Here is an 18,144-nt window from a genome sequence, read left to right as displayed (position 1 = left end):
CCTATATTAACCTGAAAAGAATATGTTATTTTAGTTATTTCTTTGGGGATTGGCAAGATTAGCATCGGACAGGACTCTTTATTAACCTGAGAAGAATGTCTTTGATTTAGCCATTTCTCTCTTAGGAGGCTGAGGTGATCTTCAATCCCACATTACTATTGAGAAAGCCCCTATAGTACGCTAAAAGGAAAGCATTACTTTTTAAAGATGGGAGATAGCATCACTGTTCTAATAGTCTGAGAAATTTATCTGGCATAAAAATTTAGTTTTTAGTGTTAAATCATTGCGAAAAGACCCTCAAAGCCTTTATTAGGCTGAAACAAAAGGATCATTTTAGCTATTTCTCTCTTAGGAGTGATAGGGTCTTCAACCCCCCTCAAGAGTACTGAGAAGGTCCCTATAGGAAATTAAACAGAATATACATTAGCTAGAAAACGAGCCCCGAGCCTCATTTTTCCATATAAGGCCCACTAAACCCAAATTATCTGGATTTTTATACGTCCCCTTAATAATTTCTTACCAGAAAACTATTCAAATTCCTTTATCTTGGTAATTTTAACCATAATTATACGCATTGCGCTTCTGCATTCAAATTTACCAGTTGCCAAGAATACTCCCTTTCGCAAAATTAGCGCAACATCGACTATCTGGTGGTGTAATGTAAGTTTAAGCTTTGTAATGTTTAAGTTTTTTATAGAATAGTGAAACGGACTTGTGAAAAGCAAATATTTTAACGTGGTGAACGAGTTAAATTTATATGCAATAATTTTTTATGGGGAAGGGGATGGAGTTGTTAGGTGATTATCCAATATAGATTTATAGTTGGTTAAATTTTGGTATGCAAAACTTATTTTTTGGTGGGGGAGGGGGTATACAGAAAGAACCTTACCTGTTGGTATCTTTGAGACACATCTGTTTTTTAAAATCCAGTTGTACGTTCAAAATCTAATACAAGACTGCTGGGGAACTTCGTTGAATACCCATTTTTATGCCCTCCAGGGACAATAGAATATTACTCGGTTCCCGTTAGAAGAATAGCGGATCACGTGACACTTCTGTTCCCCAGAATTAGCGGTACACCTTATGTTTACCAACAAACTTTTGTTCTATAAAAATCAATTGGTGTTTAAACGATACAATGGTTCTGCTCGTAGAAAATGGTGGAAAAGTCCCTTGTTTGATGACAACACGAAATGGCTCTGTGTGTATGTGAAGCAGGAAGATAATTGATGATGAACAATTGGGACCATCCCCTTACTTAGGGAGCCCCTGAAGGTTTTTTCCTGGTCCTTGAAGGTTTTTTAATAAAAACACAATCTCTGTGACGTAACACACAAAGTGTATTACATAACAACCAAAGAAATCATAATTTAGTGGGCCCCTGAAGGTTTTTTAAGCATTCAAAGAAACTATTACGTAATCAACACAAGCATCGTTTAGAAAACATTCACTATTATGTAACAAACACCTGCATGTTTTAGAAAACATTCCCTATTACGTGCGTCTTGCCCTGAGGGGGTTATTGTCAAACTTTTTCGTCATCTGAAATCATTACAGGAAGAAAAGTGTAGCGACTATGGGTCTGACTATGAGCGCCGTCACTACTGGCTTTTGATTACCTGTGCAGGATTTCCTGTTGATAGATGAGCATCACCAAGTGCGAAAAACCATGGTGTGACCAATATAGACCAAGGATTGAAGAAAACATTCACCTGGATGTCCAAAGGGCTTCCTCCTGTCCGGTTCTAAGCTTACGCTTACGCTTACGCTTAAGCTTAGCTAAAGCTTGGCTTAAGCTTACGTGTAGACTTGAGAGGATGTATTAGTCCCCATCATGCGGTAGTTCTGGGACCACTGCTTTTCCTAGGGGCCATATAATTTCAATGTTTTTAATAAAATATGGAAATTACTGTTTGAAATGTTGCAACATAAAAAAATAACTATCGTGTTTACATTTTCACTGACGAATTCAAACACTTCGAAGTGAACTTATTAGGAGCTTCAGAAACTCATATCCCGGGGTAGGAAACAGGAAATTATGTAATATAGAACTTGTTTGCTCAGGCAGGAAGGATGGGGTACGCAGACAAGGATCAGAGCTCATGGTAAATACTAAAGCTGCTAATCTTGTTCAGGTTTGGAATCTATTAATAAGAGGATGCTAGTCGCTCAAATTATGAATAAGAGTTCAAGGTATCAGTCATAGTAGTATATGGCCAAGTAGAACCAACTGACAGAGATAGTACTGACTCGGGATGAATTTTACTTAGAGCTACAGGAATGAATAGACAGGGTTCAAATAGAAATATTGAGTTGTGGAAATAAGGATAGATCGTATCTTAGCCTAGGTAAACTTGATGCAGCCAGACAGCATAATAATAAAATATTATATGGATGGGTTAATAAATTGAGAGCTAGTCTGGACTTGTCTTAGTTAACAAACAGTTCGTGGTAACTAACTGTAAGTAAGGAGCGATCCTCCTCAATAGTAACCAAAACTCTAAAAAACGGAATTCAGATAGCAATAGATATATCAAAATAATCTGCTTATTATTCTGATTTCAAATATATAAGGTTTATTAAGTTTAGTTTTACCCATTAAGCACTATGAGCCTGAAAAATTGCCTGATTTTCGAAAAAAGGGGAAGCACTCCTAAAGGTCACGTAATCCTAGTGAAAATCACACCGTCCGATTCAGCGTATCAGAAAACCTTACAGTAGACGTTACAAGATCCTATCTACAAAAATGTGGATTTTTTTTGCCAGATGAAAGATCACAGATGTGTGTTTAACTTTTTATTTTATTTTTGTTTTTTTTTGTTTTTTTTAGGGGTGATCGTATCAACCCAGTGGTTCTAAGATATCGTGAGAAGGCTGAACCAAACGGATATCAAAAGTTCGAGTGCCTTTTTAAGTTACCAAAAAGGATAGTGGGTAACTAGACCCTCTCCTCGCCCTTTTTTCCCAAAATCGTCCGACCGAAATTTTAAAATAGCCATTTTGTTCATCATAGTTGAAAGAACAAGTGACTCTGCCTTTAGATACAACAATTAGCCATTGCTATGAGATTGCTGATATTTCCTTTTAATAACCTGTACGTTCACATATTTCTTGAAATTTTTATCTCAATGCTCTTAGCCTTTCAAGTAGTTGTAAAACAAGTAGCAGTAGTAGTAGTAGTAAATGTAGCAGTAACAGTAGAACTAGAAGTAATATACACATATTGCCTTTTGGTGAGATGATCTTCCCCTTTAAGCATTCTCTGAAAGTTACAACTTTATACCTAAATCAGTTCTTGAGATACACTATTTTCACAATGAGCATGTACATAGCATAGTACATGTTGTTCATATTTCACCTATATACTGTAAATGGAATAGTGTCACAGTAATGGTGGTGGCTGTTGTAGCAGTATTGGTAGCGTGCAAATATTGCCTTTTTGGTCATTTCCCTTATCATTTCCTGAATTTTCTAAATTAATATGCTAAGTTATTCCTGTGTGCACCCTTTCGACAGTTCGTATATACATAATATGTTTGGATATATTTCAACACTCCCCTCAACATTCTCTGAAAGGCTCACTTGAATACCCTTCGTCTTTTTGGAAAGTAAACTTCGAACATGTATACCTTTCTCAATAACAAATACTATGTGTAAACAATGACCGAATTACCTAACTTACAGCCTTCGTCCTGAGGACTGTGGGGAGCTTGACATCCCCAAAGACATCGTTACTGGACCTTTCAGCAATGCTGAACCAAAAAGCTCTCTTAAAATTTAATCGGATGTCTTTTGAGGAATGATAGACTTAGGGGGGCTGACTGCCCTCCATCCACTTTTGACTCTTAAAAAGGAAGGACTGTAAAACTTCCGACTTCCAATCAAATGAGCTCCATCTGGTCCGTAGTTTATACGATACCCGTTCAAAAAAACATAATATGCCCCGGGGCACAACTTACAACCCTTCCCCATGTACCTTGGGATATTGTATCCTGCCTAAATACATTGTTTTATGATTTTTGGACTATTGGTAACAAAATATTTATATCACAATTTAAATTGAATGTGTCTCAGGAAAAGAGAATATCAGGGGGAGGGGACTAGAACTGTAAATTTTCAATCAAATGAGCCTCTTCTAAATTTCCACGACCACCCCTTCCATAGAAACCTTATAAGCCCCTGGAGCATAGCTTACAACCCTTATCTCCAGCCTCTGGGGATTCTGTGAACCTCAAAGGCCTTGTTATATTGTCTTTGGACTATTTTTGAACAAATATCTATCTCAAAATTTATATCAGATGCATTTGGGGAAAATACGACGGAGAGGGGGTTGACTGCCCCCAGATCACTTTCATTTTTATAAAGGGCACTAGAACATCTTATCTCCATTCCATTGAGTCCATTCTGGAGTTTATACGACCAGCATTTCCATATTAATCTTATATACCCTTTGGGCATTATTTACAACCCTTGCGCTAGGGACTGTGGGGCGGGGGTGTTGTCATCCTCAAAAAGATAATTTCCTAGCCTTTCAAACGCACTGAAGAAAATGACTATTACAGAATCTTGATTAGATATGTTTTGGGAAATGAATGGCGTAGGGGGGGGGTGCCCTCCAATCACTTTTGACTGTTAAAAAGGCCACTAGTTCTTTCAATTTCCAATCTAATAAGTTTTTATGAAGTTTTTATGACAACAAATATCCATCTCAGAATTTCTTTCAGATGCATTTCGAGAAAATACGAGGTATGTGAGGGGATCCAACCTCCGATCACTCTGAATCTGAAAAAGGGCACTAGAAATTTTGATTACCAATCCAACGATCACCATACGAAGCTCATACGACTACATATTCTACAAAGCCTTATATGCCTGGAGGGCATAACTTACAACCCTTGCCCTAAGGGTTTTGGGGGGGGGTGTCATCCTCAAAGACATAATGTCTGGACCTTTCAACTACGTTGATGAAAATAACTATCTCAAAATTTTCATTGGATGTGTTTGGTTAAATAGTGGCTGGGAGGGGGTCTAGTTGCCCTCCGATTACTTTTAACTATTAAAAGGGCACTAGCCCTTTCAACTTGATTGAGTCCTTTTTGAAGTTTGTACGACAACTCCTTCGATACGAAGTGCCCTGGTCTAAGAAAAAACAAAACAAAAAACATTGTGCCCACATCGCTCTTTATTCAGGCAGCGCTATTGCGCTGCCTATGATATCTAAGGTATCAAAATTGCGTTTTTTAGAGTTTCGGTTACTATTGACAGAGTCATCAGTGATGACAGAGGTCAAGTATGGTTTCAAATCCTGGGTGCTCCGAAAAACAGAGAAAGATTTTCCGGATGTTTTCCAAAGAAAATTGCCTATGGATTGTTTTGGGTAACCGATTGACTGACTGGTCGTATCTAAAACAGTGGGCCGTATGAACAACGTGGTTCAATCCTGCTTTCTAGGGATATAATAAGAGAAAGGCTGAGGTGGCTAGGATACTTTCGCGGATGAAGGATAAAAGATTGCCAAAGATTGTCCTTTTTGGCCAACCGTCTAGGGCTAAACATAAAAAGTAGGTTGTCTGCAATTGGTGTGGGTGAGGGATGTCGTAAGGAAGTAGTTAAGCGAAATGTGAACTGGCTGGGAGGATGTAACCAGAGAGGCTTTGAGTACATTGGGATAGAGGAGAAAATTGCGTGGCTGTGTTTGCCTCAGGTGGCTCTGTGCTGCAGTAAGTTGTTAGTAGGAGGGGTAGTAATAGTAGTAACAATAGTAATAGCACACTAGTTACTTGAAGGTTGTGTCGTAAGTGGTAGACACGACTGGAAACCTTCTTAGGTTTTATTAAGCGCGAAAGTGTTGCTTTTTATTTAGTTATTTGTTAACGTTATAAATAAAATTTGCAGTTGAACTTCTTCATATAAAAGTTCTGCTGATCAGCAAAACCATTTCTAATCAGAAAAAACTAAAAATGATTCCCACGGTCTGCTAATCTTGTCAGTTACTTTTGTACGAATTTAATTGTAGCTGAAATACGAAAAAAGAAGCAAGAACAGAAAAAAACTCACCTAATTGAATCTATTTGTAGTTCATGTCTGTCGATTGAGTGGACTTGCTCAAAAATATTATTAATGTTCCATATTTTTACGCTTCTATCCAAGGAAGAAGTGATGATCTAGGAAAATACAGAAAAATAATGGTTTAATAATTATATAAACATATTATTATTTTTCTGTACATATCATGCATTAAAACTATTACCTAGTGTGGAAGCTAACTATTTGCAGGGGCTCATAAAACCCTACTAGTACCACTCCAAATGAACCTAAACACAACCCCAATGGCGGACTGTATCACTCTTTGGGTACGTTTACAACTTCTAAGCGAGAGATTTTCAATGACGTCAATGGCTGTTTTCTACAAGGACAAACACCACCCTCCCTCGGGCAAGCTATCTACACTTGTAACGCCGTTTGTTGAGCCAATGCAGCAAAGCCAATGCAGCAAAGAACAGAAACGCGGTACTATCGGACTAATAGCAAAAGAAAATATCTGAAACTCAACACTTGAAGAATAGCTTTGTAAGAAGCTGGAGGCAAAATTCTAAAGGGGAAACCTATATAAATTGCTTACTAATGGTATATCAGGCAGTAAATTTTAGCCTTATGACACCGTGGAAAAAGTACTTCAAAATCAGCTTTCCAAAAAACAAAGCACACAACTTTGGATTTCTTTAAAAAAAAAGACTATCTAACGGTCTACGCAACTAAGAGTTATTCCTCATCGATATAGTTAGGATCAGATTGCTTAGGAAACAATCTGGAAACAAATAATATTATTGTTACAAATGTTTGGTGGGCTAAACAGAAATTATCACCCTTTTACGAAGAAAGACATTGTCTTGCTAGTAACGGCACTGAGAATTGAATCCTGCTTGCCGCTGATGACTGGGGAGCGTTGGGTGATTCTTGCCTATATTTTGAGGGTCATGTTTTGCCAGTCCGAAGATTTCCAACTCTCAAAACGGCAGAAAACAATTGAGGACGATTAGATACTAGCACGGAGGGCTCTTCTCAAAGCAGAAAAAGCAGACAGGTAACCTCTGTCTCAAAATACCATGCCAGGGGGGGAGAGCTCACACCAAAAGACAAATGGCTATTCATGATTCTTTTCTTGGGAATGGATACATTGGGCCTTTGGTGGTCTGAGCCCCACGAAATGTAATAGAAATCAAACTTGATGTCTGAAGCGTCAGTTTAAAAGATCAGATGATAGGATCCAAATATTCGTCTCCTTTAAATTTTTCTCCCTTCCTTTTTTCTTCCCTCCTTCTCTGATAGGAAGTTATGATATGCGCTACTAATCCATCCTGTGTTGTTATTCATGATATAAATAGGAGCATCATACCATGGTGACAGCCGCAAGGGAACATTAAATGTCTTGAGTATTCGAAAACCGAATTATGTTGCACATAATGGCAAAAACCTGCACTTTACTAGGTAAAAATAAACTTCTAGGCTCTAGTTAAAGATTCTGCAACAACTAGAAATCTCCAAAATTTCATTCGATAGAGTTTTAACCCTGGCTGGGTGAAAAGTTTCGCAAGAATGAGCAATTTTCTGCGGTATGATCTCTTTTGTTACTTAAGAAGGATAGGCATGCAAGGTTGGTATCCAACTCTTTTAAATGAATGGTATTCAACAAGTCTCGAATTCAGATCATTATCTTCCTTCTAATTTCTTATAATTCTATTTCCTTTCCACAATACAGGATAAGAACAGGATAAAGAGTATTGCTGGAGACAAATCTTAAAAAATAAATAAATAAAAAATGAAAGAAACAAGAAAGGTGTGTAATGTTTAAAGGTGAGATGAGAAGCTGAAGCTGCAACCTATATATTTGTATGTCACTGTGCTTTTAAGGAATGAGTGATAGGATTCAGTCAGCGGCCGGATTCGGTCAGAAGCAATAAAGTAAATTTTTATGTTCACAGATAAATCTCGTTTTTCTGCCAGCTAGAACTTTATTGATAATAGTAAGCATATTGATAGTAGTAAGCATTGTGAAAGCTTTTGACTGCGTTGACCGTTTTATACTCATTGCCAAATTGGAAAATCACGGTTTTAGAGGACCATTTCTCAGCCGTCCTGGCCGAGTGGGTTGGTGCGCTGGATTCGGAATCCCTTGTCTGAGAGGACGCGGGTTCGAATCCCAGTGTACCCAATTCTTCAGTTTGGGACGGGGGTCAGTGGCGTGACTCTGTAAGCTTAGCCAGAGTCGACCCAGCTCTAAATGGGTACCTGGAGAAATCTGGGGAAGGTAAACAGGAAGGGTGTGCGAAAGCAAAGGATGGCTGGCCCCCAACCCCCTATTGCACTTCCTGGCTGAAGGGCCAAGAAACGGAGATCAGCACCGCCGGTACGGACTGTAAAGTCTAATGCCGTATCCTTTACCTTTACCTTATTTCTTGAATTACTGTCCTCGTTTTTAAAAGAAAGAACTCAATATGTACACCTAGGAAATAATGTTTCTTCAGTCAGTAGTGTTAAATTTAGAGGACCTCAAGGATCTATTCTTGGTCCCCTGTTATTTCTAATTTTTATAAATGATTTATGTAGAGCTTTTAATATGATTTCGTATGATCTTGACATTGGATGTGACGGGGAAAAAGTAATTGTTCCCAGCTTTGTGGATGACACTCATATAACTGTGGCTGCACAAACAGGAATTCTGCTGTTGAGTCGTATTAGTTCTTTTCTGGAGTTTGTACAAAATTGGATGAAGCTTAATAAGTTAAATTTGAATTATAGTAAATCCTGCTTTTTATTGTATGGTAGGAGCTCAAATTATTACCCTTGGATAGACAGACTTAATATTGCTAATATGAGTATTTTAAGAATAAATTGTACAAAATATCTAGGAGTTTCAATTGATGAATGTCTCAGCTTTATAGAATACATAAATTATATTAGTCTTAAACTCGCTAGGAATGTTGGCATTTTAAGAAAGTTGCAGTATATTTTCCCAAGAGATATTTTAAGAACACTGTATTATTCCTTAATTCATCCTTATCTGCTATATTTTTCTAATATTTGGGGTGGTACATTTCCTTCTCATCTCCATCATATTCGAGTTTTGCAGAATAAAGCGCTTCGAGCGTTATGTGGTGTAGGTTTTAAAGACTCGGTACAAACAGGGGCGGATCTAGGGGGGGGGTGAGGGGGGTGATCGCCCCCCCCCTCCCTAGACGTGCTGTAATTTTTTTACTGCACTTACGGAAGTCTGCATTAACGCATGTTCTAACTACTGTAACTAAACTATAAAACCTTTTTACATTACGTTCATTCCACAGCTTTTCCACTATCAAGCTAGCCTCGAGTATTTTTGTCACCTCATAGCATAGTAATAGTTCACCCGGTAAATTTTAGCTAGTTCTCGCCTCCCTGTTCGATGTAAACGTTGGAAGTGGGTGGGTTTGCGCAACGCAACCGGACCTGAAGTGTCAAAACAAACATGTCGTTCCAGTGTATAATTAAATTTGAATATGCATGTGTCACGAAGATTTTTCATCATTTAAACAAAAGACGCTTGACAGCTTTGTCATTTCAAAGTATTGCAGAATGGATAGTGTAACTTTAACTGCAAGTAGCTCTTCAATTAGTTCTGCTGGAAGTGACGAACACGGGCAAATTCCTAACACTTTGTAATCTTCTGTTAACTCCGTTGGCGTTCAGAGTGATCATCCAACAACACCCCCGCCCCCTAACCCGTTTCCGGAAAACGATATTGGGATCCACATCAGTACAATACATGCCATTGACGACCGAATAAAGTGCGAGCTTCTGGAGAGGCCATGGAAACTCCCGATTGGATGCCAAATGCCGTATTCTGTTCATTTAAAGCGGGGGAAGACGAAAAAAGGTACTTGAACGATTCTCATTTGCAGAGTTTCCACTGGCTTGTATATTCTGCTGCCCAGAAAGGCCTTTTTTGCAAATACTGCCCTCTTTTTGTAACTGGGGCTAGCGGGGGTTCAAATAGACAGGTTCCCCTACAAAAGCTGGTCGCAAAGCCTGTTACAAAATTTGCTAAGTTACTGGGAAAAGATGGAGACCTGACAGTACATGATACTTACCAGCACCATCATAACGTAGTAGAGGCTGGAGAGTCGTTTCTAAGAGACTACCATTCTCCGCACGAATCTGTAAATAATCGCGTCAACGAACAGCGAATGAAGCAAGTAACAGAAAACCGAGAGAGGCTTAAGCCGATTCTGGAATCAATCATATTTCTAGGAAGGCAGAATATTCCACTGAGGGGCCATCGGGATGATGGCAGCTTAAAATTGGATGACATGCCGCTTTCCAATGAAGGAAACTTCCGAGAACTACTACGTTATCCTGCTGAAAGTGGCGAAAGTAAATTAAAGGAACAGTAAATTAAAGTCAGCAAGGTATTACAGCATCGTTTTTGATGAGACAACAGATGTGTCACATTCATCGCAACTTAGTTTAGCTCTCGGCTATGCCTTCGATAACCATAGACGCGAGGACTTCATAGGTTTTGTTGACGTTCATCATGCCACCTTTGAGCCTTCAACTGCAGACAAAGAGCCGACTGTCAACGGAAAGGTGATTGGCCAGCTGGTTCTAAGCCTTTTAGAAGAAATGGGTTTGAATTTACTCGACTGTGTTGGAATCGGTACGGATGGGTGTGGAATGATGGTATCAAATAACTGTGGTGCTGTAGTTGAAATTCAGAAAAAAGCTAAAAATGCGTCTCGTTGTCCCTGCTTTAACCACGCCCTGAACCTGTCTTTGTCAAGAAGCTCAGCTGTTTCGAGCATCAGAAATGCCATAGGCATTATAAAAGAAGTTGTTGCATTTTTTAATGCTTTTTCGAAGAGAAATTACGTCTTGAATAAGGTTCTAAAAGCTCAGCTCACGGGAATCGGCGAGACGAGGTGGATCGAGCGATACGAGTCACTTATGCAGTTTGTGTCTGAACTTCCAAGAATCATCCAGGCTTTGAAACACATTAGTCACTGGAGTGAATCAGTGACCGCTCCAAAGGCAAAGACACTTGTCACAGCGTTAAATAGTGCGGAATTCATGGTTTCCCTTCAGTGTCTACACAGTATTTGCGCTCTGACCTTGCCTCTTAGTCGGCTATTCCAGAAGAAGACTTTGGACTTGGGCGCTGCCGATGGCCACGTTTCCAATTTTTTGGATGTTATAGCAAAGCGACGGGAAACGTGTGACGAAGAGATCGCAGTAATATTCGAAGAAGTAAAAGAATTGTCAGATAAAATCCAATTGGCTGTTGAAGTTCCAAGGATTACACAAAGACAGGTTTATCGAAATAATCCTCCTTATACTACGCCTGAAGAATATTATCGACGTGTTGTTTTTATACCTATGCTCGACTCAGTCATAAGTGACTTAAAGAGCCGATTCTCAAGAGACACGCTGAACTCTTTCCGGTTAACCGTACTGCTGCCACCAAATATTGTGAATTTTACTGATGATTTGCTGCAATCTTCCGTCAAAGAGATCTCTAGCATGTACGGTCAACTTCTTGGCTTAACCGTGCCGTCTACCAGGGCAACACTTATTTTGGCAGAAGTGCATGTGTGGAGAAGTAGATGGCTTTGAGTTAAGAGAGAAGGAGGTATTTTTCCTAGTTCAGTGGAAGAAACTGCCAAGGAATGTGACAGACACCTATATCCTTATGTCAGCTCACTTCTTGATATTTTTTTTTATCTCTTCCGGTGAGTGTGGCATCTGCCGAGCATAGCTTCTCAACTTTACGCAAACTGAAAACCTGGCTCAGAGCACAGATGGGGCAAACTAAACTCAGGGGTTTGGCCCTCCTTAATGTGCACCGCAGCATCGATATCAGAATTGACAGAGTAATCGACAGGTTTGCGAACAGTGGAGCCAGGAAGCTTGTATTTTGCTTGTAAACAGTTGTAAGTTGATCAAGTACAGTTTTTGTAATCATTATTGTAAAATAGGAAAACCATATTTTCGTTAAACAAGAGACCACCAGGGAAACTTAAAACGTGAAAATAAAAGTCAGCCTTGTGGCCGACAAAAGGACACTACCCCCACTCTTTTCAGTAAGAATTCCCCCCCCCCCTAGATCGTAAGGCTGGACCCGCCCCTGGGTACAAAAGAGGTATATAGAATGCAAAATCTTGCCTTTAGCAGGACTTATTACTTTTTATCGAAGCCGGTTTATATATAAATATTTTCAAAATTGTTTATCAATATATTTTAAAAGTATGCTTGAATTAGGAAGTGATATTTATACACATTCTGCGAGACAGTCCGATATAATTCGTCGTCCGCTTGCTATTACCCGTAGATATCAATTTTCTACTCGGCATCTAGGACCCCATGCATGGAATTGTTTACCTACGACTTTGAGAAACATGGATAATTTTCTTGAATTTCGGCGGGAATTAGAGCTATTTTGCCTTAATATTTATGGTTTTGATAGTTGAGTGGACCTCAAGTGGAGCCAAGATGTTGGTTTTGTTTTGGGCGATACTGGTCAAGTGGTTTTAGTTTCTTTTGGTTTTGTCTCTTTTGAAGTGTAATTCTGCATCGATTGAAATACAGGGTAATTGAATTTTTTTCTCTTCTTCTTTTCTTTTATTTTTTCTTTTCATTTTCTTTTCTTTTTTATTTTCTTCTTCTCTTTCGTATTGTTTTGATTTGTATTTGTACTGGGGTCGTAAGCCTAAACAAGCTTTGCTTCGGGCCATTTGCTTGTTTTGTTTTGTTATTTACATTAACAAACCCATCTCTCTCTCTCTCTCTCTCTCTCTCTCTCTCTCTCTCTCTCTCTCTCTCTCTCTCTCTCTCTCTCTCTCTCTCTCTCTCTCTCTCTCTCTCTCTCTCTCTCTCTCATACTCTTACGGAACTTTCTAATCTTTTCAAAAATGTTCGAGGTGTTTTGGGGGTTTCATTATTTAGGGACAGGCAATATTAAGATAATAGACATGGTTTTATGCCTTGTCTGCCAACTTTCACCCATTTTCACCAAACAATCTTTTCTAGGCTCAAATGGTGTCTTCACAAACCAATGAAGTGGTCATGTTTTGGGATTTCCCCTTCTAAGAGTCCCATTAATGATTTTCAAATTGGAAATATATTCAAAAACAAAGAGAGAGAGAGAGAGAGAAAAAGAGAAAGAACGAGAGAGTGAGAGAGAGAGAGAAAAGAAAAATAGTCAACCGAGTTCCATGGTCCAAGGGTATAAGGGAACATTTCCAAGATTCTTCCAAAATGAGCATCAAGACATTTTACCAAATCACCTGTTTTGACATCCCAGACGTAAAGATTTTTCCTTAAATAGAAAAAAAAACATCAACATAAAGAAATACACACAGTTCCAAATAATATAATTAATAATTATATACAATCATGCAATTTACATAGAAATGGCATAGATTAATTACCGCAGAATAGAAGCTGCTAATTTATTTTTCTATTGCAGGTAGGACAAAACAATCTATTTACTATTAAGTAGGGTTATTAATTTTTGAGGAAATAAGATGATTGACCATTACCTATCTAGAGTGACCCAAATCAGACAAAATGTTTGTAATGTTTTATGGTTAGGGCCCTGATTAATAGAACGAGAGTAGAAAAACTCACTTTTTTTTTACAAACTGTATAACGAAATTTGTCTGTTTTCTAAGATATATATATATATATATATATATATATATATATATATATATATATATATATATATATATATATATATATATATATATATATATATATATATATGTATAGTGCCGGCAGGTCCCGGCACTCAGCACGTGGCTGGCTTCTGTATATAGATTTTCATCGCCACTCGTCTTCTAAGCGCAGGCGTGAGCCTCTTCTTTATTTCAGAATGGCAACATAGGTTTGTTACAACCACTCTGGGAAAAATATGAATTCTTCTTTGAAGTCCTGACCTATTTTAGATCGTTCTTGTGACCTGAAATGCCAATAATGTAATATATATGATAAGTATTAATAGTTTAATTAATTTAAAAAAGAAAAGGAAAACTAGTCTAACTAACGATGGGATATTTTGTTGGTAATTTTCAGGGCATCCTTCCACACTACGCTCTATGTTCTTCGTTCTTTTCAGTTGGTAGCAGAACTTTAAAACCACGCTGTCTTTTCACACTAGAACATGCCATATATAACATTCTATGATTAAAAACTGGAGTAGTAAGGTCGACATCAACAAATTCAAAAGCTTTCCTTACGACTTATGCATAGTCATGGCAAATACGGGTCGAAGTGGAAATAAAATTTCGTAAACAGAAATTTGTAAACAAAAACTAAAAATAAAATTTCTAGTAAACCTTTACTAGAGTCCACTGTAACTTCAGAAATGTGAACTCCTTTTCTTGTTTTTTCCCCAGTAATGATATTCGCCTTTATTATGTCGTTGCATAATTCATTAACAATATGGTGGGTCCCATTCCATATCCCTTCTGAAATATTTAAGTTATGCAAAAGCCCAAATATCGTTTTTTTAATTTCTAAGTCTTTTGGTGGTAATTCTGCAGTTTCAATTGAATTGAGAAATTCTGGCGTACATTTAATTCATCCTTTTTCTTTATATTTTACAGAATCTTAACTTTTACACGATTTGTATTCTCCTTGGAGGCGACTGACAATTTTCATATTTATTTTACTAACATTATTGTTGATTGGAGCTAAAATAACTTGATCCTTCATCAAATTGTAACTTTTTTTAGACAAGCGTTCTCCAAAAACTTTCTCAATTAAATTACCGCTGGATATTATGTCTTCCAGTAATTAAATTTTATTAAGAAGATTCTTAGGAAGATTTCCATTTCCCACTTCAAGGACGTACTTTGAAAATGCTTCTTGTTCAGGATCGACGCGCATATTTTTTTCAAAGGAAATATATTTGAAATACTTCCAAAGATGATTTTTTTTATTGATAAATCGAGTGTTTCACTGCGGTTGCTTTGGGGCTGAACTGGTAATCACTTTCGGAAATCAGCTCTGGCCCCTAAAATTTACCCATCAAATGGCAATTTGGATTTGCAAAGGACCCAATAACTTACCCATATTTTGTAAGCCATACTTAGAAAGCAAGGGTGCTTCGTTAAGTAGGAAAATATCTACTTGAGCTAATTCTATAGCTTTGCTTGAACCAAGTCTTATGCTCGAAACAGAATCTGAGGAAAGTGGAACTTTCAAGCCAAAGGTCTTGTGGTTTGTTAGTTCTTATGGCAATAAAGTTGCTGCTATTCCTGTGTAAGCCATACATTTTACTTTTTGATTCTTTCCGCACAGAATGTGGTACAAGGTTTTATAAACAAATGTTTTACTGGTACCACCTGGTCCATCTACGAAAAAACATTTTTTCGGAAAAAATTATGAGCATTAACAGCCTGCAAAATATTGTCAACCATTTCAAGCTATTTTCCTTGCAGAAGCCGATACGCAATATCTCAAGTAGCTGCCGACTCACTAGAATTTAGAAATTCCAAGTTTTAGTCATTTTCGTTGGTCTCAATGTTTTCTATGCCGTATCGTTCTACCCAAAAACTAAAACTTCGACCTTCTTTTGTCATCGTATTTAATTTCTATGCAATAATACGATAAGCAAGCTTTACTGCAAGATCTTCAGATATATAATTTCGCAGCGCGAGCCGAATAAAATCTTTTGCAAACTGATTTTTAATCTGCAGGATTACCAAAAACTAGAATCTACGCAAAAAATATTCGCATCACAGAACGTATTTTGGACAGTGCCGGTTCTTCTTGGGCGTCGAAACACTGTTTATCATCAAATTCAAAGCTACAAGCCAGGCATGCTTTTCTGTATGTGGAAGAAACAATGTTATCATCCGTTTTAAGATCTTCAAAACTTGTTACCTACTGATTTTATAATCTTTCCCAAACAGCTTTCGGATCTGCAGGATTACAAAAAACAAAAATCTGTGCGAAAATCATTCACATTACAGAAGGCATTTTGGACAGTGCCGATTCTTTTTGGGAGTAGAACCACTGTTTATCTTCAAATTCAAGGCCACGAACCAGGCATGCTTTTTCGTATGTGGAAAAACAGTCTTATCAACTGCTTTAAGATCTTCAAAACTTGTTGCATTCTTCTCATGATACGAAACTACTCACAAAAAAAGCACTCGGTAAAAGCCACAAAATTTACATTGTGAATTTGTTCAATAACAATTAATCGATGGATTCTTTTTTCTCATGTACTGGTATTGCCATTCCATCTACAGTCTTCAGGCATGTCCCAATAATAGATAAATTCCTTCTTTTTCATTTGTTTTAACACCTTGTTGTGTCGAAAATACGCTTCCAACATTGAGCCTCGTTGTCCAATATCTGCTAAATCTTCTGGCGCTTGAGTGAAATTTTGCATTAGGTAGTTTCCTAGCAAATAAAAATTTAAACATTGAACGACATGGCTGTTTTCTTGGATTTTATAACTTCAGCTTCAGTTGGTGTAGTTCAATTTTCTTTCACATAGGTTTCTGCTTCATTGTAAACCATGTATCGTTTATTTTCAACAGTCTTTATTGAAGTACAATCATGTCCCGTGTAGACGTATTTATATAAATTCTTTACTGGACCTATATTTCCTACACATTCGACATTTATGTGACATTGAAGTTTTTAAGCACATAAGGATAATATGTGGCGACATGACGATTATCACGAGTAACTATGGGATGGTCTGTTGCGCGCGGAAAGGTAGGGTTCGGGGATGGTGGAACGTAATTGAGGAGCGAGTAGGGTCTTACCTCACTAATTCAAGCCGTGTTAAATGTGGACGACTGACATAAGGTGGCTGAAGTAGTACACCCCTTGACCATCCCAAAGTTCCTGATGGATAAAACATTCGGTAGGCAAAGAGCTCCACATGATGGTCGGTATTCTTTAAAATGATGAGATTTTTGCCACGTTGTTTTACAACAATTTCATTTGGTGGAAAACTATGGTCAGCATTAAGAGTAAGTATAGCTTTTACATCATTACATGCAGGAGGGTTGACCCGTCTATAATCTACACCATCTGGCGAAGTATAAATGTTTCTTCCAAGAGATTCATTAGATTATGAGAGATCCCATGATTTAAAGGATGTACGAGGCGTTCTTCAACAGCTCCATTAGGGTCTTAAAAGTACATTTGACCATATGAAGGTGGCTCAATTTCACCTTCAGTAGTTTGTGACGGCTGTGCCGCTAAATTGTTCTTGTGATAAATTTGTCAAGCTACTTTAAAGCTAAATATATTCCGAACATTTATGGTTTGATCATCTCTTATGTTGAATGAAGCTAGAGCAAAACACGAGTTTCGGTTTCAAATACGCTTATGAAACTCTTCAGAGAGCAAGGGACGTCCTAAAAAAGGCAAACCAACTCATTTGGAAATTGAGGTGGTGACATTGCAACTTGACCATGCAAGCAGCAATCTCCTAATGAATTACCTTTGTTTGCTAATTTTTACTCCGGAAAATGGAGGGCTCCACAGTAAATACAAACAACGTTGAAGGGTTCCCAAACACTTATATGTAAAATTTACTAAGTCTATGGCATCTTTGTACGTATGTACTTGGTTTTGTGCCCCACGTTGTTGGTGACGAAGATTAAGACGCTCTTTTTTCTAATCGCGTGTGTCTTTGGTGTTCATTTTCATTTTCGACACGCTCCAGTTCTCGTTTTCGATCTCCTCCTGTGCCTTTGATGTTCGTTTTCATTTTTGACACGTTTTTGAACTTTGATTATGACACTTTAGCAATGGCCTTTGCTTTAGCTGCCCGTAATGGTGTTGTCGCAACTGATGGTCCAGGTTGTTAATTTTCACATCTTATCACGTTTGAAAGATTAGGTGTCGCTTCCACAGAGTCGTTATTTGTAGTAACTACAACTGCAAATTTTTCGTTTTTTCAGAAAGTTTCGTCCAGATCGATTTTTTATGCGATAATATCCCAAGATACAAATTTTCTCGAAAAAAATGTGAAGTGGTTTTTCGAGAACATACATAAATGCACAATCATGGCTCACTTATAAATATAGTATATATATATATATATATATATATATATATATATATATATATATATATATATATATA

At 37.7% G+C, this 18,144-nt stretch overlaps 1 protein-coding gene across 3 annotated transcripts in view; it reads right to left on the bottom strand.

Annotated features, from left to right (window-relative positions):
• The window catches only part of LOC136030337 (NACHT and WD repeat domain-containing protein 2-like), a 195,887-nt gene that overhangs the window by 55,583 nt on the left and 122,160 nt on the right, over positions 1-18,144 (bottom strand). For all 3 annotated transcript variants that reach the window (XM_065709251.1, XM_065709254.1, XM_065709252.1), the window contains 2 exons: positions 13,234-13,345; positions 6,058-6,164 (listed from right to left, as the gene is read on the bottom strand). In XM_065709251.1, coding sequence (XP_065565323.1) covers positions 6,058-6,164; positions 13,234-13,345 — 219 coding nt within the window. The remainder of the gene's footprint in view (positions 1-6,057; positions 6,165-13,233; positions 13,346-18,144) is intronic.

This window comes from Artemia franciscana, chromosome 8, assembly GCF_032884065.1.
Source record: "Artemia franciscana chromosome 8, ASM3288406v1, whole genome shotgun sequence".
Lineage (NCBI taxonomy): Eukaryota > Metazoa > Arthropoda > Branchiopoda > Anostraca > Artemiidae > Artemia > Artemia franciscana.
Note: the sequence above shows the minus strand (reverse complement) of the source record. Positions and strands in the feature narration are given on the sequence as shown.